The sequence below is a fragment of the Dicentrarchus labrax genome, unplaced genomic scaffold (genome assembly GCF_905237075.1).
Source record: "Dicentrarchus labrax unplaced genomic scaffold, dlabrax2021, whole genome shotgun sequence".
In the NCBI taxonomy this organism is placed as follows: domain Eukaryota; kingdom Metazoa; phylum Chordata; class Actinopteri; family Moronidae; genus Dicentrarchus; species Dicentrarchus labrax.
The window spans coordinates 129,800-156,694 of NW_026136720.1; the positions used below are offsets into that span (position 1 = coordinate 129,800).

At 41.4% G+C, this 26,895-nt stretch overlaps 1 protein-coding gene and 1 pseudogene across 3 annotated transcripts in view; one reads left to right on the top strand and one right to left on the bottom strand.

Annotated features, from left to right (window-relative positions):
- The window catches only part of lamb4 (laminin, beta 4), a 77,799-nt gene that overhangs the window by 46,528 nt on the left and 4,376 nt on the right, over positions 1-26,895 (top strand). For all 3 annotated transcript variants that reach the window (XM_051381189.1, XM_051381190.1, XM_051381191.1), the window contains exons 23-32: positions 5,198-5,415; positions 6,024-6,120; positions 6,216-6,585; positions 13,730-13,890; positions 14,125-14,324; positions 14,400-14,597; positions 22,498-22,642; positions 22,818-23,025; positions 23,273-23,408; positions 23,733-23,903. In XM_051381189.1, the coding sequence (XP_051237149.1) occupies positions 5,198-5,415; positions 6,024-6,120; positions 6,216-6,585; positions 13,730-13,890; positions 14,125-14,324; positions 14,400-14,597; positions 22,498-22,642; positions 22,818-23,025; positions 23,273-23,408; positions 23,733-23,903 (1,904 nt within the window). The remainder of the gene's footprint in view (positions 1-5,197; positions 5,416-6,023; positions 6,121-6,215; positions 6,586-13,729; positions 13,891-14,124; positions 14,325-14,399; positions 14,598-22,497; positions 22,643-22,817; positions 23,026-23,272; positions 23,409-23,732; positions 23,904-26,895) is intronic.
- The window catches only part of LOC127353840 (cadherin EGF LAG seven-pass G-type receptor 1-like), a 147,680-nt pseudogene continuing 131,591 nt past the window's right edge, over positions 10,807-26,895 (bottom strand).

Consider the following 26,895-nt stretch of genomic DNA (forward strand, 5'->3'; position numbering starts at 1 on the left):
ACCACCATGAGCAAGCACTTGGCGACAAGGGCAAGGAAAAACTGCCTGTTAAAAGGCAGAAACCTAGGACAGATCCTTCGGCTCTAGGTGGGTGGTTGTCTGCCTCAACCGGTTGGGGTGAGAGAGAGAGAAAGAGAGAGAGACAGACAGAGAGAGGAACAGACAGACAGGTGCACAGCAACAACAGTATTGGCAATGGCAATCTAGCAGGACCATGGCAGGAGGCTCCACCAGGATCGATAAGAACCTGCGAGACGAGAAAGCGCAAGAACTCCGGGGAAGAAGTGGAGTTAGTAACATGCATTAATGGGACACGAATGAGTGCATAAAGAGAGAGGAAGAGAGGAGCTCAGTGCACCATGGGAAATCCCCCGATAGTCTAGGCCTATAGCAGCATAACTAAGGGATGGTTCAGGACTCACCTAATCCAGCCCTAACTATAAGCTTTATCAAAGAGGAACGTCTTAAGCCTACTCTTGAATGTGGTGAGGGTGTCTGCCTCCTGAACCACAACTGGAAGCTGGTTCCATAGGAGAGGAGCTTGGTAACTGAAGGCTCTGGCTCCTGTTCTACTTTTAGAGACTACAGGAACCACAAGTAGCCCTGCATTCAGAGAACGTAGTGTTCTAGAGTTGTAATAGTGTACTATGAGCTCTTTAAGATATGAAGGGACCTGACCATGAAGAGCTTTATAGGTGAGGAGGAGGATTTTAAATTCTATTCTACATTTTACAGGGAGCCAGTGCAGAGAAGCTAGTACAGGAGAGATGTGATCTCTTTTTCTAGTTCCTGTCAGTACTCGTGCTGCAGCGTTCTGAATTAATTGGAGTGTTTTAATGGACTTATTGGGGCAACCTGATAATAAAGAGTTGCAGTAATCTAGCCTTGAAGTAACAAATGCATGGATTAGTTTTTCTGCATCTGTCTGTGATAGGATGTGTCTAATTTTTGTAATATTACGTAAATGAAAGAAGGCAGTCCTGGAGGTCTGCTTCATGTGGGAGATAAATGACAAATCCTGATCAAAGATAACTCCAAGATTCCTGACAGTGGTTCTAGAGGCCAAGGTAATGTCATCTAGAGTAACTATATCTTTAGACAGTGAGTCTCTAAGGTTTTTGGGGCCAAGAACAAGAATTTCAGTTTTTTCTGAGTTTAACATCAGAAAATTGCAGCTCATCCAGGATTTTATGTCCTTAAGACATGTTTGTAATTTGGATAATTGATTAATTTCATTGGGCTTGATCGATAGATATAACTTCGTATCATCTGCATAACAGTGAAGGTTAATGGAGTGATTCCTAATAATGTTGCCTAAAGGGAGCATATAAAAAGTAAATAGTATTGGTCCAAGTACAGAACCTTGTGGAACTCCATGACTAACTGTAGTATTTATTGAAGATTCATAGTTAACATGTACAAACTGCGAACGATCTGATTATTATGACTTTAACCAGCTTAATGCAGTTCCTTTAATGCCAATTTGATGCTCAAGTCTTGAAGAATATTAGAAGAAGAATATTATGGTCAATGGTGTCAAATGCAGCACTAAGATCTAATAATACAAGTACAGAGACAAGTCCATTGTCTGAAGCAATCAGAAGTTCATTACTAACTTTGACCAGAGCTGTCTCTGTGCTGTGATGAACTCTAAATCCTGACTGAGAATCCTCAAATAAACTATTGTCATATAAAAAGTCACACAACTCTTTGGCGACTACTTTCTCCAGAATCTTAGAGAGGAAGGGGAGGTTAGAGATTGGTCTATAGTTGGCTAAAACCCCTGGGTCAAGAGTGGGCTTTTTAAGAAGTGGTTAAATTACAGCTACTTTAAAGGACTGTGGTACATATCCTGATAATAAAGAAAGATTAATCATATCCAGTAAAGAAGTGCCAATTAAGGGAACAACTTCTTTAAGCAGCCTAGTTGGGATCGGGTCTAACAGACAGGTTGATGGCTTCGATGAATTTTCTCTCTAATAGTGATAATTTTATTATCGTGCTCATGAAGTCATTGCTACTTAAGTTTATGGGGATATGTGGCTCAATAGAGCTGTGAATCTCTGTCAGCTTGGCTACAGTGCTGAAGAGGAACCTAGAGTTATTCTTATTTTTTGGTGGTTGTACCACGGTGCTAGTCTCCTATGTTTTAATAATTTCCTTTTTATTGGAGCGACAGAGTCTAATGTTGATCGTAGTGAGCCTGCAGCACTATCGACAAGATTATCAATTTCAGAGGGACTAAAGTTGTTATAGGACTCTGTTAAATTCAGACATGGCATTGAATTAAACACTGAAGGAATCTCCTCCTTAAATTTAGCCACAGCACTGTCAGATAGACATCTGCTGTAGGACGTTTTGCCTAATGGCTTATAATCTAATGGTATGAATTCAAAAGTTATTAAATAATGGTCGGATAGAAAAGCATTATGTGGGAAGACTATTAAATGTTCAATATCAATGCCATATGATAGAACAAGGTCAAGAGTGTGATTAAAACAATGAGTTGGTTTATTTACACTCTGACAGAAGCCAATTGAGTCTATTAATGAGATAAATGCGTTACTAAGGCTGTCATTGTCAACATCCACATGAATATTAAAATCACCTACAATAATTACTTTATCTGATTTAAGGACTAAACTTGATAAAAACTCTGAGAATTCAGATATAAAATCAGAGTACGGTCCAGGAGCGTGGTACACTATAACAGATTTTTATTATTATTAATTAGATTTCTATGTTGAACTGGTGGTCGGGGGACAGAAACAGTCTTTATGGGGTTTTGGGTGGGTGACTGTACTAAAGAAAGCGCAGAGAAGTGTGTAAGACAGCAGCTCTGCTTCCTGGTCCCAACTCTGGACTGTCCGACATGCGGCTGTACGTCATCACTGGTCACATTGGGCAGGGGTCCAGAGAAAACTACTGAATCCGACATAGTTTTAGCATAATTACACACCGACTCCACATTAATTTTAGTGACCTCCGATTGGCGTAATCGGGTGTCATTACCATCGACGTGGATAACAATCTTATTATATTTACGATTACCTTTAGCCAGCAGTTTTAAATAGGATTCAATGTCTCCCGCTCTGGCCCCAGGGATACATTTAACTATGGCCGCTGGCTTCGCTAACTTCACGTTTCTGACTATGGAGCTGCCAATAATCAGAGTTGGTTCCTCAGCGGGTGTGTTGCTGAGTGGGGAAAATGTATTAGAAATGTGAATGGGTTGGTGGTGAACTGTGGGCTTCTGCGTTTTATTCTTCCTCCGTTCAGTCACCCAGCCTCCCTATCTTCCCGGCTGCTCGGGATCTACCAGGGGAACTACCGGAGGACGGCTAACAGAAGCTACCTTCGGTCAGACCGCACCAGCTACTGGGGGCTGGCTAACTATAGCGGCTAAAGATATCTCCGTGGTGCGGTGCCGTTCCTCTAACTCACTAAGCCTCGCCTCCAGCGCAGTAAATAAACTACACTTAATACAAGAACCATTATCTTTAAAGGAGGCAGAGGAATAACTGAACATCTGACACACTGAGCAGGACAGAGGAGAGGGAGAGGAAGAAGCCATAGCTAATTGCTAATGCTAATGAAGCTAGTGTCAGTGAAAGCTTTTGAAAATAGCGAAAGATAAACGTAAATATAGTAAGACTGTTATTCACGTCGATGGTAATGACACCCGATTACGCCAATCGGAGGTCACTAAAATTAATGTGGAGTCGGTGTGTAATTATGCTAAAACTATGTCGGACTCCGTAGTTTTCTCTGGACCCCTGCCCGATGTGACCAGTGATGACATGTATAGCCGCATGTCGGACTTCCACCGCTGGCTGTCGAGGTGGTGCCCAGAAAATGATGTGGTCTTCATTGATAACTGGAAGCCTTTTTGGGGAAAACCTGGTCTGATTAGGAGGGACGGCATCCATCCTAGTTTGGATGGAGCGGCTCTCTTATCTAGAAATATGGTGAAGTTTATTTCTAAAACCTGACAGTCCAGGAAGCAGAGCTGCCGTCTTACACACTTCTCTGCGCTTTCTTTAGAACAGTCACCCACCCAAAACCCCATGGAGACTGTGTCTGTCCCCCGACCACCTAAATTATTTAAAGAAATAAAAACAAGAGGAGTTAAACATAAAAACCTAATAAAAATTAAAACTAACTCTGCAGTAGCACAAAATAAGGGTGAAATGAAATGTGGACTGTTAAATATCAGGTCTCTGTCCTCTAAAGGTGTTGAAGTGAATGAATTAAAATCAGATTATGATATTGATTTACTTTGTCTTACTGAGACCTGGTTGTCCCACGAGGAATATGTTAGCCTAAATGAATCCAACCCACCCAGTAATATTAATACTCACATGAATCAATTATCTAAATTACAAACATGTCTTAAGGACATCAAATCCTGGATGAGCTGCAATTTTCTGATGTTAAACATTCAAGAGTAGGCTTAAGACATTCCTCTTTTATAAAGCTTATAGTTAGGGCTGGATCAGGTGAGTCCTGAACCATCCCTTAGTTATGCTGCTATAGGCCTAGACTATCGGGGGATTTTCCATGGTGCACTGAGCTCCTCTCTTCCTCTCTCTTTCTGCACTCATTCATGTCCCATTAATGCATGTTACTAACTTCACTTCTTCCCCGGAGTTCTGGTGCTTTCTTGTCTCGCAGGTTCTTATTGATCCTGGTGGAGCCTCCTGCCATGGTACTACTAGATTGCCATCGCCAATACTGTTGTTGTGCACCTGTCTGTCTGTCTGTCTCTCTCTCTGTCTCTGTCCGTCCGTCTCTCTCTCTCTCTCTCTCTCTCACCCCAACTGGTCGAGACAGACGACCACCCACCTAGAGCCGAAGGATCTGTCCTAGGTTTCTGCCTTTTAACAGGCAGTTTTTCCTTGCCCTTGTCGCCAAGTGCTTGCTCATGGTGGTACTGTTGGGTCTCTGTAATTAATGTTAAAGAGGTCGGTCTAGATCTGCTCTATTTGAAAAGTGTCCTGAGATAACTTCTGTTATGAATTGGCGCTATACAAATAAAATTGAATTGAATTGAATTGAATTGAAATTGACAGAACACATACAGGGGTATTAAAAGCAGAAAGATAAAGAAGAGTGTTGAAGGTTTATGACTCCTGGACTAATAAGTTTTTTTTTAAACCTTATAAAGTATGTATGGAATATATTGTATATTTCCCAGAGTGCTCCTGTGACCGGCGGGGGACAAAGGTGACTCAGTGTCCTCTGGGGAGTCCCTGTTTTTGTGATTCTAGGACTGGACAGTGTCCATGCAGGACAGGGGTGGTGGGTGTCCTCTGTGATGAGTGTGAGGATGGATACTGGAACCTGGACGGAGCATCTGGATGTCAACCCTGCCGCTGTGATTCTGCAAACTCTTTCTCCAACATCTGCGACAAGGCAAGATCACCATGAACCTGTTCAAGTCAACGTGACCACAAGCTCAGAATACAATACAGAAAGAGAGAGAGACAGAGCCAGAGACAGAGACAGACAGAGAGAGAGGGGTAACAAAGAACAAGGCTTTCAAATGAATTATATATATATATTTTAGGTTTAGGATCAATTAAAAGGGTTGAATTATATATGGCTGCTACTCTAACTCCTCAGCCGGTGCCTTGAGGAATGTGAGTGTCAATGTGACTGGGGGGGTGGATTCATACAGGCTTACATATTCTTTGTGGCACAGCCAGGTCTCAGTAAGACAAAGTAAATCAATGTCATAATCTGATATTAATTCATTCACTAGACTTAATGTTAAATAGTCCCAATGCCATTATTTTATTTTGTGCTATTGTAGAGTTTGTTTTAATTTTTATGAGGTTTTTATTTTTAACTTCTCTTGTTTTTACTTTCTCTTTAATAGTTTAGGTGGTTGGAGGACAGCTACAGTCTGTTCTTTCACAATAAAAGACAAAAGAAAGACACTGTAACAGTAATGAGTAATAGAAGTATATTATACTTAATGAATTTTGACTGATAAAGCATTCATTGAATGATGTGTTCAGGTGACAGGACAGTGTCCATGTCGTCCCGAGTTTGGAGGAAGACAGTGTGATGAATGTGGAGAAAATCATTTTGGGAATCCAGACCTGCAGTGTATCTGTGAGTGAAAACACAAACACACCTCTAACAGTGTTTTTAACTGTGACAGAGCTACATCTCTTTTTTAATTTGAATTCATCACTTCTTGTTCTTAGCTTGTGACTGTAACATGGAGGGAACAGAGCGTCCGTCATGTGACCCTGAAACCGGCGAGTGTATGTGTCGAATTGGTGTCACAGGTATTTTCTGTGATGAGTGCGCCCCTGGCTATGACTCGGCATTCCCAGCCTGCAAGGAATGCCACCCCTGCAATGCACTCTGGGCCGAAAATGTCACAGACGTCCAGCGAGCGACCCAGAGGATGAGAACCTTCATTCCTCGCACCAATGACGAACTGCAGCCGGGAGACAGTCCCCACTGGCAATGGATGCTGGAGATGCATTCGAAGCTGGATGGCCTCTCTAACCTGACAGGACTCTCCCCACCAAAGGTGGAGAAAGCTGAGAAGCTGTGTGCGATGATCAGGTAAGTTATTAGTTAGATTGTGAGAAAAATTCTGTAGTTTTACAGCCTCACAGAAATATCAGCAAACTGAGTAACACTGCTTATTGAAGCTTGTTTTTTGTATTTATTTACATTCACACATTTAAGTATACTTTACTCTTAACAGTTAATATATTGTTATTTGCCTTCGCAAAAAAACTCAGCAAATTTGAACTTGAAATGTAATTTGGTGCTTCTTTTTAAAAAATTTATCAGTTCAGGCACCGTTTACACACCAGTTATATTTTAGCACCAATATTGATATCCATTACCCAATCCCAGGTAGCAGGCAGAAACAGCACTGCAGCTGTTCACGGCCTATAATCTCACACAGTTACAGTAAAAAATAGTATAATTAGCATTAGCAAGATGTAGACATAGTAATGTGTGGACAGACGAGTCAATTGAGACACTAAGGTGGTGTTTTATGTGCAGACTTGTCCATATTCCATGCACTAGAACTTGATAAAGCTACAGTTACCATTACTGATTACATGAAATTCTGCGTGGACAGTGATGTAAGATGTTGTTGTTTATCCTAACAATAAACCTTACATTACAAAAGAAATTAAAGACTGTATATAAAGACAGGGCAGGACTGTCAATAGTTCAAAAATAACTCAAAAAGCTCCTTACAGATGCAAGAGAACAGCACAGGCAAACAATGGAACAGAGCTTTCAATCTTCAAACACCAAAAAACTTTGAAATTGGTTACAAACATGCACTCTTCAAAACAAATGATCACTGTGGATGAACAACAAAAGTCAAATGAGCTGAATGACTTTTACTTGAGGTTTGAGTCACAAAACCTCTCTCAGCAGTATGACAGTATGTTGTTGTCTTTGCCAGATACTGATGCCATCCGGTGGCTGGAAATGGATTTGCCTAGTGTACAGTCACTTTTTAGTAAGGTGGGCCAGATGGACTGCCAGCTTTCTTGCTTAAAAGCTGTGCAGAGGAACTAACGCCAGCATGGTGTCCCACATACCAATGGCCTTTGGACACTCAGACTGTCCAGGCTTTGTGGAAGAAGTCAATTATAACACCAGTGCCTAAAAAGGCCTCTGCCACAGTGAATAATGATTTTCATCCTGTAACTTTTACCTCTATTGTCATGAAATGTTTGAAGAAATCTGTAGTGGCTCTGCTCAAGAAAGACATCGAGCCAGACTTAGACACATGGTAATTTGCCTGTAAGAACAAACGCAGCACTGAAGATGCCATCCTCTGCATTTTATTTATTGATCTTAGTTCAGTTTAATACAGTGCAACCCTATCTGCTTTTAGAAAAGCTTAAGGATATGGGTGTTAACCCTTCCCTGATCAAATGGTTTTATTCTTTTTCAACTAATAGGACACAAGTGAAAGTTAATGGGACATTAACAAAGACCAAACAGTGATACCGGGGTCCCACAAGGTTGTGTGGTATCACCTATACTTTTTACACTGTACACTAATGACTGCAGGAAAGTACAAACCTGTCACGATTCAGAGGCTGAACCCAAAAGCAAACTCTGGTTGTAGTGAACACAAAGTCTTTATTACTTTGGTGAGGTGAAGGGTGATCTGGAGACTGGCTGAAGTCTGGGGGTTTGAGACAAGCAGACAGACAAAAACCCAACAAGCACACCTCACTCACACTAAGAGATTGAAAAACAGAACCACACAATCACAAAGCAGGAGTCATGAAAAAAACAATATATATTATAAAACTTGCTGATGATACGGCAGTCTTGAGCCTTCTCAACAAGGACATGGACCCTTCTGTGTACCATAATGAAATAGCCACCTTTATTAAGTGGTGTAACACCAACCATCTTATTCTAAATGTCATCCAAAACATAGGAGATGGTGTTTGACCTGAGGCAAGTGACTGACCACAAGCCAGTGGTCATTAAACACCAGAAAATCAGCCATGTGTCCTCGTATAAAGATTTAGGTTAGTTCTATTCTAGTATTGCACAGATGTTTCATAGATGAGATGTGCACAGGGTATCACAGGGTTTGTCACAATTAACAGAGACTCAAGGGGCCATGATTAGGGAAAAAATGTCTCTCACTGTACTGCCATTTTTTATGAGTGTGAGCATGTAAATGATTTCTGGAAAATTGAAAAATAAAATGCAAATTCAGTCCAGATGTATTTAGATTCTTTATGTGGGATGCCATCTATCATAAACTCCATCCATTTGATCATCATAAACTCCTTTCAGTTTCAATCGGACTTTGGATGGAATTATTAAGAATAATTCAATTCAATTCAATTCAATTCAATTTTATTTGTATAGCGCCAATTCATAACAGAAGTTATCTCAGGACACTTTTCAAATAGAGCAGGTCTAGACCGAACTCTTTAACATTAATTACAGAGACCCAACAGTACCACCATGAGCAAGCACTTGGCGACAAGGGCAAGGAAAAACTGCCTGTTAAAAGGCAGAAACCTAGGACAGATCCTCCGGCTCTAGGTGGGTGGTCGTCTGTCTCGACCAGTTGGGGTGAGAGAGAGAGAGAGAGAGAGAGAGAGAGAGAGAGAGAGAGATGCACAGCAACAACAGTATTGGCAATGGCAGTCAAGCAGGACCATGGCAGGAGGCTCCACCAGGATCCATGAGAACCTGCGAGACGAGAAAGCACAAGAACTCCGGGGAAGAAGTGGAGTTAGTAACATGCATTAAAGGGACATGAATGAGTGCAGAAAGAGAGAGGAAGAGAGTAGCTCAGTGCACCATGGGAAATCCCCCGATAGTCTAGGCCTATAGCAGCATAACTAAGGGATGGTTCAGGACTCACCTGCCCAGCATTCAGAGAACGTAGTGTTCTAGTGGGGTAATAGGGTACTATGAGCTCTTTAAGATATGAAGGGGCCTGACCATGAAGAGCTTTATAGGTGAGGAGGAGTATTTTAAATTCAATTCTACATTTTATAGGGAGCCAATGCAGAGTAGCTAGTACAGGAGAGATGTGATCTCTTTTTCTAGTTCCTGTCAGTACTCGTGCTGCAGCGTTCTGAATTAATTGGAGCGTTTTAATGGACTTATTGGGGCAACCTGATAATAAAGAGTTGCAGTAATCCAGCCTTGAAGTAACAAATGCATGGATTAGTTTTTCTGCATCTGTCTGTGATAGGATGTGTCTAATTTTTCTAATATTACGTAAATGAAAGAAGGCAGTCCTAGAGGTCTGCTTTATGTGGGAGTTAAATGACAAATCCTGATCAAAGATAACTCCAAGATTCCTGACAGTGGTGCTAGAGGCCAAGTTAATGCCATCTAGAGTGACTATATCTTTAGACAATGAGTCTCTAAGGTTTTTGGGGCCAAGAACAAGAATTTCGGTTTTTTCTGAGTTTAACATCAGAAAATTGCAGGTCATCCAGGATTTTATGTCCTTAAGACATGTTTGTAATTTAGATAATTGATTAATTTCATTGGGTTTGATTGATAGATATAACTGCGTATCATCTGCATAACAGTGAAAGTTAATGGAGTGATTCCTAATAATGTTGCCTAAAGGGAGCATATATAAAGTAAATAGTATTGGTCCAAGTACAGAACCTTGTGGAACTCCATGACTAACTTTAGTATTTATGGAGGATTCATCGTTAACATGTACAAACTGAGAACGATCTGATAAGTATGACTTAAACCAGGTTAGGGCAGTTCCTTTAATGCCAATTTGATGCTCAAGTCTCTGTAAAAGAATATCATGGTCAATGGTGTCAAATGCAGCACTAAGATCTAATAATACAAGTACAGAGACAAGTCCATTGTCAGAAGCAGTCAGAAGGTCATTATTAACTTTAACCAGAGCTGTCTCTGTGCTATGATGAACTCTAAATCCTGACTGAAAATCCTCAAATAAACTATTGTTATGTAAAAAGTCACACAACTCTTTGGCGACTACTTTCTCCAGAATCTTAGAGAGGAACGGGAGGTTAGAAATCGGTCTATAGTTGGCTAAAACCCCTGGGTCAAGAGTAGACTTTTTAAGAAGGGGTTTAATTACAGCTACTTTAAAGGACTGTGGTACATATCCTGATAATAAAGAAAGATTAATCATATCCAGTAAAGAAGTGCCAATTAAGGGAACAACTTCTTTAAGCAGCCTAGTTGGGATCGGGTCTAACAGACAGGTTGATGGCTTCGATGAAGAAATGATTGAAGTTAACTGATGAAGATCGATAGCAGAAAAACAGTCTAAATATACATCTAAGTTTACATTGACAGAAGTCCCTGAACTTGGAGAGCCACTGATAACTGTTGATGGCAGTTGGTGATTAATTTTTTCTCTAATAGTAATAATTTTATTATAGAAGAAGCTCATGAAGTCATTGCTACTTAAGTTTATGGGGATATGTGGCTCGATAGAGCTGTGACTCTCTGTCAGCCTGGCTACAGTGCTGAAGAGGAACCTAGGGTTGTTCTTATTTTCTTCTATTAGTGCTGAGTAATAGGCTCCTCTGGCATTACGGAGGGCCTTTCTATAAATCTTAAGATCATCCTGCCAATTTGAGCGATATTCTGATAATTTGGAAGAGCGCCATTTCCTTTCAGATTTCCTAGCTATTTGCTTTAACTGGCGGGTTTGGTGGTCATACCAAGGTGCTAGTTTCCTATGTTTTAATAATTTCCTTTTTATAGGAGCGATAGAGTCTAATGTTGATCGTAGTGAGCCTGTAGCACTATCGACAAGATTATCAATTTCAGAGGGACTAAAGTTGTTATAGGACTCTGTTAAATTCAGACATCGCATTGAATTAAACACTGAAGGAATCTCCTCCTTAAATTTAGCTACAGCACTGTCAGATAGACATCTGCTGTAGGAAGTTTTGCCTAATGGCTTATAATCTAATAGTATGAATTCAAAAGTTACTAAATAATGGTCAGATAGGAAAGGATTATGTGGGAAGACTATTAAATGTTCAATATCAATGCCATATGATAAAACAAGGTCAAGAGTGTGATTAAAACAATGAGTTGGTTTATTTACACTCTGACAGAAGCCAATTGAGTCTATTAATGATATAAATGCATTACTAAGGCTGTCATTGTCAACATCCACATGAATATTAAAATCACCTACAATAATTACTTTATCTGATTTAAGGACTAAGCTTGATAGAAACTCTGAAAATTCAGATATAAAGTCAGAGTACGGTCCAGGAGCACGGTACACTATAACAAATAGAACTGGCTGCAGTGTTTTCCAGTTTGGGTGAGAAAGGCTAAGAACAAGGCTTTCAAATGAATTATAATTTAGTTTAGGTTTAGGGTCCATTAAAACGCTCGAATCATATATAGCTGCTACTCCACCTCCTCGGCCTGTGCCTCGAGGAATGTGAGTATTAATATGACTGGGGGGGTGGATTCATTTAGGCTAACATACTCCTCGTGGGACAACCAGGTCTCAGTAAGACAAAGTAAATCAATATCATAATCTGATATTAATTCATTCACTAAAACAGCTTTAGAGGACAGAGACCTGATATTTAACAGCCCACATTTCATTCTCTTATTTTGTGCTACTGAGGAGTTGGTTTTAATTTTTATTAGATTTTTATGTTGAACTCCTCTTGTTTTTATTTCTTTAAATAGTTTAGGTGGTCGGGGGACAGACACAGTCTCTATGGGGTTTTGGGTGGGTGACTGTTCTAAAGAAAGCGCAGAGGAGTGTGTAAGACAGCAGCTCTGCTTCCTGGTCCTAACTCTGGACTGTCAGGTTTTAGAGATAAACTTCGCCATATTTCTAGATAAGAGAGCCGCTCCGTCCAAAGTGGGATGGATGCCGTCTCTCCTAATCAGACCAGGTTTTCCCCAAAAAGGCTTCCAGTTATCAATGAAGCCCACATCGTTTGCTGGACACCACCTCGACAGCCAGCGGTGGAATGACGACATGCGGCTATACATGTCATCACTGGTCACATTGGGGAGGGGTCCAGAGAAAACTACGGTGTCCGACATTGTCTTAGCATAGTTACACACCGACTCCACATTAATCTTAGTGACCTCCGATTGGCGTAAACGGGTGTCGTTACCGCCGACGTGGATAACAATCTTACTGTATTTACGTTTATCTTTAGCCAGCAGTTTTAAATTTGATTCAATGTCGCCCGCTCTGGCCCCAGGGATGCATTTAACTATGGCCGCTGGCTTCGCTAACTTCACGTTTCTGACTATGGAGCTGCCAATAATCAGAGTTGGTTCCTCAGCGGGTGTATCGCTGAGTGGGGAAAATGTATTAGAAACGTGAAGCGGTTGGTGGTGACCTGTGGGCTTCGCCGTTCTAGTCTTCCTTCGCTCAGTCACCCAGCCTCCCTGTCTTCCCGGCTGCTCGGGAACTACCGGGGGAACTACAGAGCTAACAGAAGCTACCTTTGGTCGGACCGCACCGGCTACTGGGGGCTGGCTAACTATAGCGGCTAAAGATATCTCAGTGGTGCGGTGCCGTTCCTCTAACTCACTAAGCCTCGCCTCCAGCGCAGTAAATAAACTACATTTAATACAGGTACCATTATCTTTAAAGGAGGCAGAGGAATAACTGAACATCTGACACACTGAGCAGGACAGAGGAGAGGGAGAGGGAGAAGCCATAGCTAACTGCTAATGCTAATGAAACTAGAGTGTATGAAAAACTTTGAAAGTAGTGAAAAGTCCCTAAAAGAGGGAGAAACTCCAAGTGTTTAAGTAGAACTAGTCTACGTTTAAATGTTAAGCGGGTAAATAACCGCTGTAACGAGTAAAACTAATTTATATTTAGCGTTCACTGACAGAGCTACAGCACCAAACAGTGTACACAGAGCAGGAAGTGAACCGGAAGTGAGTCAGTACGCTTACCGTAGCACGTCCAACCCCAATAGGAAAGGAAAATCTCTCTCTGTATCTGCGTTTCAGAAATTCCTCCAAGACTTCCTAAAATGTGATATTGGCAAGTACATGTGTCATTTTATGTCGGAAACTGTTAATGTTACACTGAAATACTCTTCTGTTCAATGACTGACAGTCTAAGGTTTAAATGATTGCCTGTCATTGCTTCACTCCTGCAGGTTTTAAGTGAATTAAGTAAAGGATGAAGTTGATCTGTGCTCTAAAAAGATATAATTTTTAAATGTTTCCTTCCTCACAGGAAGCTTAAAGATGCCATCGACCCGAATATAATCCTGATTGATCCGGCTCCTCTCCTCAACACTGAAATTGACAATATCCGTCTGGAGTTCAAGAAGCTGCTGAATAAATTGAAAGAAAGAGTCTTTGAGGATCCAGTTGATGAAGATGAAGACCTGGAGGGTACAAAGATTTTTTTTGGGGGGGTTCAGAAAGTTTTGATTACATTTTTTCTGTTCATCCATCTTGTTATTGGGGCTGGGTTGCAACAGCAGCAGGCTCAGTAAGGTAGTAGTCAATAAACATGTAGAAAGTTGGTTACATGTTCATTAGGGACTTTATCGCTAGACAGACTGTGCTGCTGTACTAAATCCACTTCTTCTTCTTTGGTTTATCTCTGAACTTCTCTGATTATAGAGCTCCTGGAGGAGATCCAGAAGCTTCATAAAGCCTTCATGTTGGACGAAAAGAGAGTAAGAAAAGCCAGCAAAGCTCTGGAGGACTCCATGGACACCAGACAGGAAGTCAAACTTAAACTGAGAACATGCAGCAAAGGAGACCTGGTGCCACTGGAGAAGAAGGTCAAAGAGCTCAGCGCAGTCTACCTCAACAAAAAGGTGAGTATCAACCAAAACTGAATGCAACCTAAACTGACACATACTAGTTATGAGTCTTCATATCTTCTGATGCAGATCTGTGGAGAACCAGGTCAGGAGGACTGCTCAGGGTGTGGTGGAGCTCTGTGTGACCTGGATCTCGGCAAAAGGAAATGTGGAGGTCCAAAATGTGATGGGATTGTTCCTGTCAGTCAGAAAGCTTCAGAGATGGCAGAGAGAGCGAAGGACAAACTCACCACACTCCCATCCAGACTGCAGGTGTCCATGAACAAGGCAGGTTTACAGTGGTTTGTTACTTTATAATATTATTACATGAATTGAAAGTAAATTCAACCTTTATTTAAATCTTGATAAAATCTTTGAGGGTATGTTCTCATCCTCCTCTTTTTTTATGTCAAGAATACAAAAGAATGAAATAATTAACAAGAAAACTAAAAAACAGACAATTAAAACTAGTTACATTCAAGAGAGGAGTTTTTTGTGTGCAGCACAAGAACTAAAAGCAGTTTTAACAAATTTGGTGTTTGCAAGCAGTACTGGAGCCTTAGCCGACCGTAGAAGTTGCATAGCACACTAAGTCCATATTTTTCTACCGAAATTATCTCTCATAAATATGACCTCATGTTGTGTCAATCACAACTCATGTTATGAGGACAGCACATAGACAGAGAGGGGGACAGCTCAGCCTCTTTTTACTGCAGTGCCAAATGCAAGATGCGGGCAGATAGCGTCGAAAGCCTGCAAAGGGAATGAGATCAACATCACCATAATCCAGAACTGACACAAATTTGTCATCTGCTTCCCACTGAACATCTGGAAATTAGCTCTGTTCCTGTACAAATATACAATTCTTTGTCGTAGCTTGCTGAGAAACGTATCAGTATTTAAACAGAAAAGATTTAAACATAACTTTTTGATCCAGCCAGATCTTTACACTCTGAGACCCTGTCAACAGTTTGTCCATTCAGATGGTAACATGCTGAATATATATGTATATGTAGGCTCTATATACTTGTTTGCATTGTGCACTGATTTCAGATTAAATGAATTAAATTAAATGCATCTTTTAATTTGTCAAAAACTTTTCAGTGGCTGAGTCTGCAGTATCGGCTAAGCAATACAGAACTGCATCATCTGCATAAAGTTGTGCTTTACAGTTTATTATAAAGGATGTAATATTATTAATATAAATTGTGAACAAGACAGGACCGAATACCGAACCTTGTGGAACCCCCTGTGACTCTGTTAAAAATACAGAACAATCACTTCTCAAAATCTCACATTTCTGTATATGAGACAGGTAGTCCTGAAAGCATTTACAGAATTTATAATGAAAATGGAACTGTGAAAGCAGTGTTGAAGACAGAGAAATATCAGACATTACTGAATATTTTAAATTATCATGACACATTACATTACAAATTACATAATTCAGTTCAATTTTATTTTATTTGTAAAGCACCAATTCATAACAGAACCTCTGGACACTTTTCAATCAGAGCAGGTCTAGACCCAACAGTTCCCACCATGAGCAAGCATGGCGGCAAGGAAAAACTTCCTTTTAAGAGGCAGAAACCTCGGACAGACCCTGGCTCTAGGTGGGTGGTCGTCTGCCTCGATCAGTTGGGGTGTGAGAGAGAGAAAGACAGAGAGCAGAGGTAACGACAGAAGGACAGAGACAGAGAGACAGAGAGCAGAGGTAACGACAGAAGGACAGAGACAGAGACAAAGGTGTAACTACTACACTAATAGTCGTGACTGGTGAAGATGATGATGATGAACATGAAGAAGATGATGACGACAACATCAACAACGATGGGGGACAATGAGGAGTGATTATAGTAATAATAGTATCTGTAGCAATTACAAATACTACTGTTGTGGCAGAAAGTTTGATTCAAAAGAGAATCAGATGTCCGAGACACAGATGTCAGATGGGGAATCTGTTTATTTCAGACAGATCTTACCACCAACGCAGTCAGAGATATTAACCAACGATTACAGATCGTAACATGCCTTTTATACAAAAACCAGGCTGTGTGTGTGTATGCATACCGGTCTCATCCTGTCTTCCAGAACTCTTTGGCCAACTTATTTTAGCAGGAAAGGATCATATCTCATGTTGTACTTTGGCCACTTAAGGACATGCTTTTTGGCATCAACACTATGTGTATGATTGTGTGTGTGTGTGGCGACGCTCACTATTTCCCGACATCTGGCTGATGTTCCCGGCTCTGTTCCAGGTCATAATGACCTGGCTCTGTTCTAGGTCATGGTGACCTAGCTCAAGTCTTGGTGACCGGCCTCTCACCCTTCCAATGGTACCCTAAACAGGAGGGGTCATAATGAAATTCTCCTACACTACTACTAATAATGACAATAATATCAGTGATATTAGCAATGGCAGTCAAGCAGGACCATGGCAGGAAGCTCCACCAGGATCCATGAGAACCTGCGAGACGTGAAAGCACAAGAACTCCAGGGAAGAAGTGAAGTTAGTAACATGCATTAATGGGACATGAATGAGTGCAGAAAGAGAGAGGAAGAGAGGAGCTCATTGCATCATGGGAAATCCCCTGATAGTTTAGGCCTATAGCAGCATAACTAAGGGATGGTTCAGAACTCAGCTGAGCCAACCCTAACTATAAGCTTTATCAAAGGGGAACGTCTTAAGCCTACTCTTCAATGTGGAGAGGGTGTCTGCCTCCTGAACCACAACTGGAAGCTGGTTCCACAGAAACAGGAAGGAGCTTGGTAACTGAAGGCTCTGGCTCCTGTTCTACTTTTTGAGACTATAGGAACCACAAGTAACCCTGCATTCTGAGAACGCAGGGTTCTAGAGGGGTAATACGGTAGTATGAGCTCTTTAAGATATGAAGGGGCTTGACCATGAAGAGCTTTATAGGTGAGGAGGAGGATTTTAAATTATTTTTTAAATTTTACAGGGAGCCAGTGCAGAGAAGCTAGTACAGGAGAGATGTGATCTCTCTTTCTAGTTCCTGTCAGTACTCTTGCTGCAGCGTTCTGGATTAATTGGAGCGTTTTAATGGATTTATTGGGGCAGCCTGATAATAAGGAATTGCAGTAATCCAGCCTAGAACAAATGCATGGATTAGTTTTTCTGCATCCGTCTGTGACAGGATTTGTCTAATTTTTGTAATATTACATAATTGAAAGAAAGCAGTCCTGGGGGTCTGCTTTATGTGAGAATTAAAGGACAAGCCCTGATCAAATCAATCAAAATGTTAAAGAGTTCGGTCTAGACCTGCTCTATTTGAAAAGTGTCCTGAGATAACTTCTGTTATGAATTGGCGCTATACAAATAAAATTGAAATTGAAATTGAATCAAATATAACTCCAAGATTCCTGAAAGTGGTGCTGGAGGCCAAGGTAATACCATCTAGAGTAACTATATCTTTAGACAGTGAGTCTTGGAGGTGTTTGGGGCCAAGTTCAAAACATCAGAAAACTGCAGCTCATCCAGGTTTTTATGTCCTTAAGACATGCTTGTAGTTTAGATAACTGATTAATTTCATCTGCCTTGATTGATAGATATAACTGGATATCATCTGCATAACAGTCTCTGTAAATACATTTATAAGGAGTACGGTCTAGACCTGATCTATTTGAAAAGTGTCCTGAGATAACTTATGTCACGAACTGGCGGTTGTTACGCCCCTGTCTAGGGGAAGGAGCGCCACATAAATGTGTGATGAAAATGAACCAAGAATCCTACCCCGATTCCCAAACGAACAACTAACACAGTGTTAACAATCAAGTGATGTGATTTATTTACAAACAGGTGAAACAAAGTGCAACAAAGACTAAACAACAAACTTCAGGGTGAACCAAGGCCAAAACAACAAACAAAACAGGGCTAACTTCCTTAAACAAAAATCCTTACTAATCCCTATGCAATAGAAATAAAATACAGTTACTAAACCTAACTCCCTATCCTAATGAAAAACAGGAGAAAAGTAGTACAAAGAAAATGGCAGCTCACCCTTACGATACTCACTAAACACAATCATACAAAAACACTATCTACTAAGATCGTAACAATTCACTCTATCGCAAAAACACACACTCTACAACCGAGGACAGAAGGATGCTGCTGCTGAAGGTTCTGTCGAAGAGCTTCGGTGTGGTGCGGCGTTTTGAATCCCCGGCGGATGTTGCGGCTCCCTGGGAGAACCAACCAGCAGGCGACACTCCACCAGCCGAGCCCACGGCATGGACCAGTCAGAGCTGACCTACGGGTTGCCGTCAAAGATCTACAATCGACAGGCTGCACACTCCTGCAGAGGAACAGGGACAAAAACACCAACACACACCACAGACGAACCCAATACCATGACATAATACTAATAATACGGCCAGGGCCGTAACACCCCCCTTCCTAAAAATCAAACATTTCCCCTAAAATGTTTGACCCTTAAGGTTAGGAAGAGACACGGGAGAGTGCATTCGCCAACACGCGTTTCGGAGACCGAAATGCATAACGGTATAGGCTACTGAAGGAAAACTGTCGGACGTAACGAAAACGAAGATTTCAAATGCACGGGGAGTTAAAGGGACATCATGACCGAAATATGTAATGTGACACACACAGGACTTTCTCCCCCGAACAACGTAGTCAGTTTCACTTAATATATTTTCTATAACATACGGACCACAGAACTTTGCCTGGAGGGCAGAAACAGAGATTGTGAGCAGTGTTAAAACTTTTTCACCAACTTGGGAACGGATTTCTTGTCGAATTTCTTTTTCATTTTTTTCTGGGAGGCAGCAAGAGCGCTGCGCTCGGTCTCACGGGCTGAGTGCAGACGTTCTCTGAAAGAGCTCACATAATCTAACACATTTTGACCGGGACTAGTAGTGGCAGACAGGTATCTCTCTCTCAGCAACCGCAGAGGACCACGCACGGTGTGACCAAACACCAGCTCTGCAGGATTGAAACCTGTAGGTTCCTGCACACTTTCTCTAACCTGACAAGTGTGGCATGAACGGCAGTATTTTGTCACATCGGCTTTCAAACCTGGCCAAAAGAAGTACCGCAGGATGCGATGGTAAGTTTTTTTTATTCCTAAATTGCCAGCAATGTTATCATGGGCTAGATTCAATACCTGAGGGCGAAATTTCTGTGGGACTACCACTTGTTGAAATGAATTCCAACCTAGATCATCAGTTGAGGGAGGGTGCGAATTACGCATTAATACACCGTCATTAATGCTGTACACACTGAGAGTCTCGGCACATGAGTCGGCAGCAGATAGACACGTAGCCAGAGTTGGGTCAGTCTGTTGTGCACGGATGAACTCTCCCCGGTCAACCTCGAAACACAAGTTAGCTTCAACAGGTAACAAGTTATCAAGCACACTCTTTTCACATTTTTCGGCACGGGGGTCTGATTGTTCAGTACCATCTTCAGAGCACATGAATGAATCAGACAAATCCACCACATCACCAAGTTTACGCTTTTGTGCGCGCCTAACAGCGCAGGCCGGAAACACAGAGGACGAGTTGACAGCAGCAGGAACAGAAACACACGAGTCGGCAACGGGATTTTCAATCACTGCGGGGGTCGGAAACACTTTTTTCCCGGCCAGATCATTTCCGAGAATCATGGCAACCCCCCGCACTGGCAAACGAGTGCGCAGTCCAAAACTCATAGGGCCTGAGATGAGCGGTGAACGCAAGAAAACTGTGTGCAACGGTGCTCTTACAGTACTCATTTTCACTCCCAACACAAGTGCATCAGAACCACAGAATGAAGCAGAGGAAAAAGGCAGCACTTCTTGTAAGATGAGAGACTGATTAGCTCCCGTATCACGCAAAATTGTGATCGGTACCTGATCTTCCTCCTTTCCTGTCAAAGAGACTGAACCTTGTAAAATGAAAGGTCTGTAACGCTCATCTACCTCCTCTTTTTCTGGTTCATTACTGACAGGAGACGGAGTGGGAACAGACTGAAAAAGTCCAACACTTTTTTGGTCTTGTTTCACTTTGATTATTTTCTTTACGCTGGAGCGCAGGGCAGCTGGCTATCAGGTGTCCTGCCTCGTGGCAGTAAAAACATTCACGTTCAGAAGACGTAGGATTAGGTCTATGTGGATTTTTTGGTAAGATTTTATCTTTATTTCCAGGGTTTGCGATCGCAGTGTGCACGCGGCGCCCTGCCGGAAAAACAACACGGTGCGTTAAAACAAACTCATCGGCGAGCACCACAGCTTTGGACACAGAATCTGATTTCTGTTCATTTAAGTAAATGACGATTTTCTCTGGGAGACATGTTTTAAACTCTTCTAGCAAAAATAGTTCGCGGAGTTGAACAAAATTTGTGACTTTACTCGCAGTGCACCATTTATCAAAGAGAACAATTTTCTCCCTGGCAAACTCCACATATGTTTGGTTTGGCGATTTTTCACATGTGCGAAATTTTTGGCGATATGCCTCAGGAACCAACTCATAAGCACGCAACACAGTAGCTTTCACAATTTCATAATCCAGACTTTCGTTAATAGATAAACTTGCACACACCTCCTGGGCCTTGCCCACCAGTTTGCACTGCACCAGCAAACTCCACACATCTCTGGGCCATCTCAATGTCGCAGCGATGCGCTCAAAAGCATTGAAAAAGGAATCTACTTCACTTTCCCTAAATTGTGGTACTAAGGCAATATGCCTGCTTACATCAAATTGCTCAGAGACAGCGGTGGGAAGACGCATACTTACAGGAGTGGACGTAGTCGGAGACTGACGATCCAGCTCCAGAGCCCTTATGCGGAGGTGCATAATCTCTACCTCTTTGGACTTGGTTTCGAGTTCCACCTCTTTCATGCGGAGGGCCAACTTCAGATCCTCCGTATCTACTCCAGCCTGTAGTAGAGCTACCAGATCCATGCTATATGCCTGGGTGACAACCGGAGCCTCCGCCCCCGCACTCACCTGGCCGCCGAAGGTTTGTGTGGCTGTGGCAGCCTCCGCTCCCACTTCCTCCTCTAAAACCTCCGGTGCATGAACCCCCTCTGGCTTTGTCTGCGTAACTATGCCACTCTCCACCAGCTGTTCTGATAACCTGTTTTTAATCTCTGCCTTGCGTGCGTTCAAAGGAACAGAGATGCCAAAAAATTTAGCAATTAATCCTAATTGTGCTTTTGTGCATCGATCTAATTTTTCTAAAGTGAGATTTTGTGCAAACTCATCTATTTGAAAATCCATTTTCCCTCCACACACAAGAATAATCACCAAGCAAACATCAGATAGAAAAAAAAAAAAGTTGTGATGTGATTTATTTACAAACAGGTGAAACAAAGTGCAACAAAGACTAAACAACAAACTTCAGGGTGAACCAAGGCCAAAACAACAAACAAAACAGGGCTAACTTCCTTAAACAAAAATCCTTACTAATCCCTATGCAATAGAAATAAAATACAGTTACTAAACCTAACTCCCTATCCTAATGAAAAACAGGAGAAAAGTAGTACAAAGAAAATGGCAGCTCACCCTTACGATACTCACTAAACACAATCATACAAAAACACTATCTACTAAGATCGTAACAATTCACTCTATCGCAAAAACACACACTCTACAACCGAGGACAGAAGGATGCTGCTGCTGAAGGTTCTGTCGAAGAGCTTCGGTGTGGTGCGGCGTTTTGAATCCCCGGCGGATGTTGCGGCTCCCTGGGAGAACCAACCAGCAGGCGACACTCCACCAGCCGAGCCCACGGCATGGACCAGTCAGCGCTGACCTACGGGTTGCCGTCAAAGATCTACAATCGACAGGCTGCACACTCCTGCAGAGGAACAGGGACAAAAACACCAACACACACCACAGACGAACCCAATACCATGACATAATACTAATAATACGGCCAGGGCCGTAACAGCGGTATACAAATAAAATTTAATTGAATAACAGTGAAAGTAAATGGAGTGACTCCTAATAATATTGCCTAAGGGAAACATATATAAAGTGAATAAAATTGTTCCAAGCACAGAACCTTGTGGAACTCCATAACTAACTTTAGTGTTTATGAAGGATTCTTCGTTAACATATACAAACTGAGAACCATCTGATAAATAGGACTTGAATAGGACTGATGCTGTGGGAACATAAACACTGACACACTGTCAGATAAATTTTGTTGCTGTTTATTCTTGGTCAGATCAATGATGCCAAACAGGCAGCTCAGGACACCAAAGACCAGGCCAAAGAGCTGCAGGATCGGATCAACAACAACATAGACTCCTTCGAGAGGGAGAAGAATAAAACCAAGGAGCTCATCCAGCGAGTCAAAGACTACCTGATGGGTTAGTTTGTTTGGTTTTCAGACACAGATTATTAGTGAGCTCAGTAAAATTGAAACTGAGTAAAATTAACAACATAAAGTTCCAGCAGCTCAAGACAGTTTTATACTGATACTGAATTAAAAACACTCAATTGAAATGAAAAAGACAATTATTCATCATATTTCCTTCCTCACAGATGAGATGGTTCCTCCAGAGGACATTGAGAAACTGGCCCGAGCTGTTCTGGACATCCAGCTTCCCCGATCACCCGATCAGATCCGATCAATGATCAATGACATCAATAATCTGCTGTCCAATGCTACCAATTTCCAAGACAACTTAAAGAACCTGGAGGAGCACGCCAAGAATGCCCAGGACCTGTTGCAGAAAGCTCAGGATATCAGGTCAGTGTCTGAAAACATGAAATAACCGTTAGTTCTAAAGAACAAGATTTTAAAGTTTCCACATGTAAGATTCTGACGCTTTTTCCTCGTAACAACGTAGCAAAATACTGTAAGCTTGCTTCATCCGGACTCCAGGGCTGATCTGACTGGCTTGCCGTTTGCTGGTTGCTTTGTTGTCTGGTGCCAACAGCGGATAATTGTTTATTAAGCGTGGCAAACCTTATTTGTTATTCCTTCTTGTTTTTAGGGAGCGCACAAAAAACGTTGATGTAACAGAGATCAAGCAAGACATTTATGAAGCAGAGAAAGCTCAGGACAAAGCCAACGATGATCTGGAAACGGCCAGCAATGACAGAGACATGACAAGAGACAGAGTCCAAGATGTAAGGATCCAGAATATTTCACTTGAGTTTGACCCTGATGGTGTCAGACTACTGATGGAGAGACAGAATCCTGACACTGAGACAGACTACTGACAGTGAGACAGACTCCTGACACTGAGACAGAGTACTGACAGTGAGACAGAGTACTGATGGAGAGACAGACTATTAACACTGAGAGAGACTACTAATGGACCGACAGACTACTGACAGAGAGACAGGCTCCTGACAATGAGACAGACTTAAGACGTAAGGATCCAGAATATTTCACTCAGATAAGTTTGACCCTGATGGTGTCAGTGTGTTTAAATATGTTTCCTGCTTCAGACTAAAGACAAACTGGATGAAATTGAGACAAAGCTGATGAACCGCCAACCTGAAGATCTGCAGGACAAGATTGAAGCCCTGAAGAAGAAAACTGAACTGAACCAAGAAACAGCGGGAGAAGCCCAAGAGACAGCAGAGTCTGCATTAAACAACAGTACTGACACTGAGAAGGTAAGACTACTGACAGTGAGACAAACTACTGAAAGGGAGATTGACTACTGACAGTGAGACAGACTACGGACACTGAGAGAGGCTATTGACACTGAAACAGACTACTGACGGAGAGACAGACTACTGATGGAGAGACAGACTCCTGACAGTGAGACAGACTACGCACACTGAGACAGACTATTGACACTGAAACAGACTACTGACACTGAGACAGAGTACTGGCAGTGAGACAGACTACTGACACTGAGACAGAGTTCTGACAGTGAGACAGACTACGGACATTGAGACAGACTACTGACAGTGAGATAGACTACTGACAGAGAGACAGAGATCCAGATAAGCACAACATAACCACAACATACGCTGTCAATATGAGCCACTCTGAAACAATACAAGTACACCCTACAAACAAAGAAAGAACAACACAGCAAGAACCAGCTCTGTGAAATTGAGGAATCCCTTGAATCCAACCAGTTCTGGGAGAAACGGAACAACCTAAACAAAACCCAGCAGGATGAATTGGCAATCCAAGATGGAAATACTTGGATTAATCACTTTAGTGAATTATACAGTAATATTACAAAAAATGATGATCAGTACAAGATATTCACGAAATGGAAAACTCTGGAGGCGGTGATAAAAAACAACCAAAACGCTCTAGATTACCCAGTAACAGAACAATAATTAACAGAAGTCATCCAGTCCCTGAAAGGAAAAAAGGCTTGTGGTATTGATGGAATCCTCAACGAAATGATCAAATACTCAGACCATAAAATCAGATTGGCTATACTAAAACTATTCAATACTATTCTGTCAACTGGAGCTTTTCCAGACATCTGGAACAAAGGTTTAATAACCCCAATTCATAAGTTCGGAAATAAATATGATCCAAATAACTACAGAGGAATATGTGTCTCCAGTAACCTGGGAAAAATATTCTGCAACATCATTAATAAACGACTTGTCAACTTTCTTGATGACCACAATATTCTGCATAAATGCCAAATTGGTTTCTTGCCAAATTGCCGCACAACGGACCATATATTTACCCTCCAGACTTTAACTGATCAAGAATTAAAAATTATGAAAAGAAAGGTATATGCATGTTTCGTTCCAAAAAAGCCTTTGATTCCATCTGGCACGAGGGCCTTTTCTATAGGCTATTTGAAAGTGGCATTGGAGGAAAAACGGTAACACTTTATAATGAGTACACACTATTAAGCATTAGCTAAGCATGAATAAATAATGAAATCATCATTTATAACGCATGAATATACATTAGTATGTAGTTTATAAACAGTTAAAAAAAAATTATTCATCATTGATAAGCACATTAGTTATGGATTAGTAAATACTGAATTCATCATTTATAAAGCATGATTCTGCTGTAAATAGTCATTACTATGTGGTTTATAATCACAGTCATAAATGTTTTACTCTTCATTGTACTGTACATTTCTGCATGCACTTGCACATCCACTATTCAGACATGTATTAATGATTAGTGACTGTGTTAGCAGATGTTCTATAAAAACTCACAAATTCATTTTCTAATGATGGCCTATAAACAGTTATTAATGCAGGAATTCATGAATTGAGTCAGTTACAAAGCACTTACTACTCGTTAATTAAGTATTTTGCACGAGCACATCTAAAGTGAGCACTATCTATGGCTTATTAAGCATTTACAAATGAGATATAAAGGCTGACAATGCCTCAAGACTCACAAAATGTTCAGTTATCTTAACAGACGAAGGAGAGACACAACACAAAGGGATATAGAACATATTGTATTGATATTTATTGCAACTTCCCAACATATTGTATGAAGACGAACAATGGTGGTTTATGAAGACATGCTATTGTTTTGATCTTATCTGTTTGGGACATGTACGTTGAGCTTGCAATCCCGCTCTCAGCATGTCATCAACGTGATGACGGTGGGAGGCGGGATGTTACGTCATATTTACGTTAACTCTCAGAAGTTTCTGACAGTGCAGCCAAGGGGAGCATGGAGAAGCACATTTGAGTCAGTGGCCGTCAGTGGCAATAGTGGTGAGTATGTGTCTTTGTTTGGTAGCACACATTATGGTTGAAAGCTAACGTTAGCTTGTCAGCAGCTGCAGGTGTTTGCCCTCGCTCCCCGACTAACGTTACTAACATTACCAACCTGCCCGCGGTGGCTAAGCCGTCCTGCCGCTGCTAGGCACTCACCTCGCCCGGCTAGACTAGGTCGGCTTCTGCTGACAAGCTAACGTTAAGAACAAGGCTTTCAAACGTTAGAAATTGGTCTATAGTTGGCTAAAACCCCTGGGTCAAGAGTGGGCTTTTTAAGAAGGGGTTTAATTACAGCTACTTTAAAGGACTGTGGTACATATCCTGATAATAAAGAAAGATTAATCATATCCAGTAAAGAAGTGCCAATTAAGGGAACAACTTCTTTGAAGTTAACTGATGAAGATCGATAGCAGAAAAACTGTCTAAATATATATCTAAGTTTACATTGCCAGAAGTCCCTGAACTTGGAGAGCCACTGATAACTGTTGATGGCAGTTGGTGATTAATTTTCTCTCTAATAGTAATAATTTTATTATAGAAGAAGCTTATGAAGTCATTGCTACTTAAGGTTATGGGGATATGTGGCTCAATAGAGCTGTGACTCTCTGTCAGCCTGGCTACAGTGCTGAAGAGGAACCTAGGGTTATTCTTATTTTCTTCTATTAGTGCTGAGTAATGGGCTCCTCTGGCATTACGGAGGGCCTTTCTATAAGTTTTAAGATTATCTTGCCAATTTGAGCGATATTCTGATAATTTGGAAGAGCGCCATTTCCTTTCAGATTTCCTAGCTATTTGTTTTAATTGGCGGGTTTGGTGGTTATACCAAGGTGCTAGTCTCCTATGTTTTAATAATTTCCTTTTTATAGGAGCGATAGAGTCTAATGTTGATCGTAGTGAGCCTGTAGCACTATCGACAAGATTATCAATTTCAGAG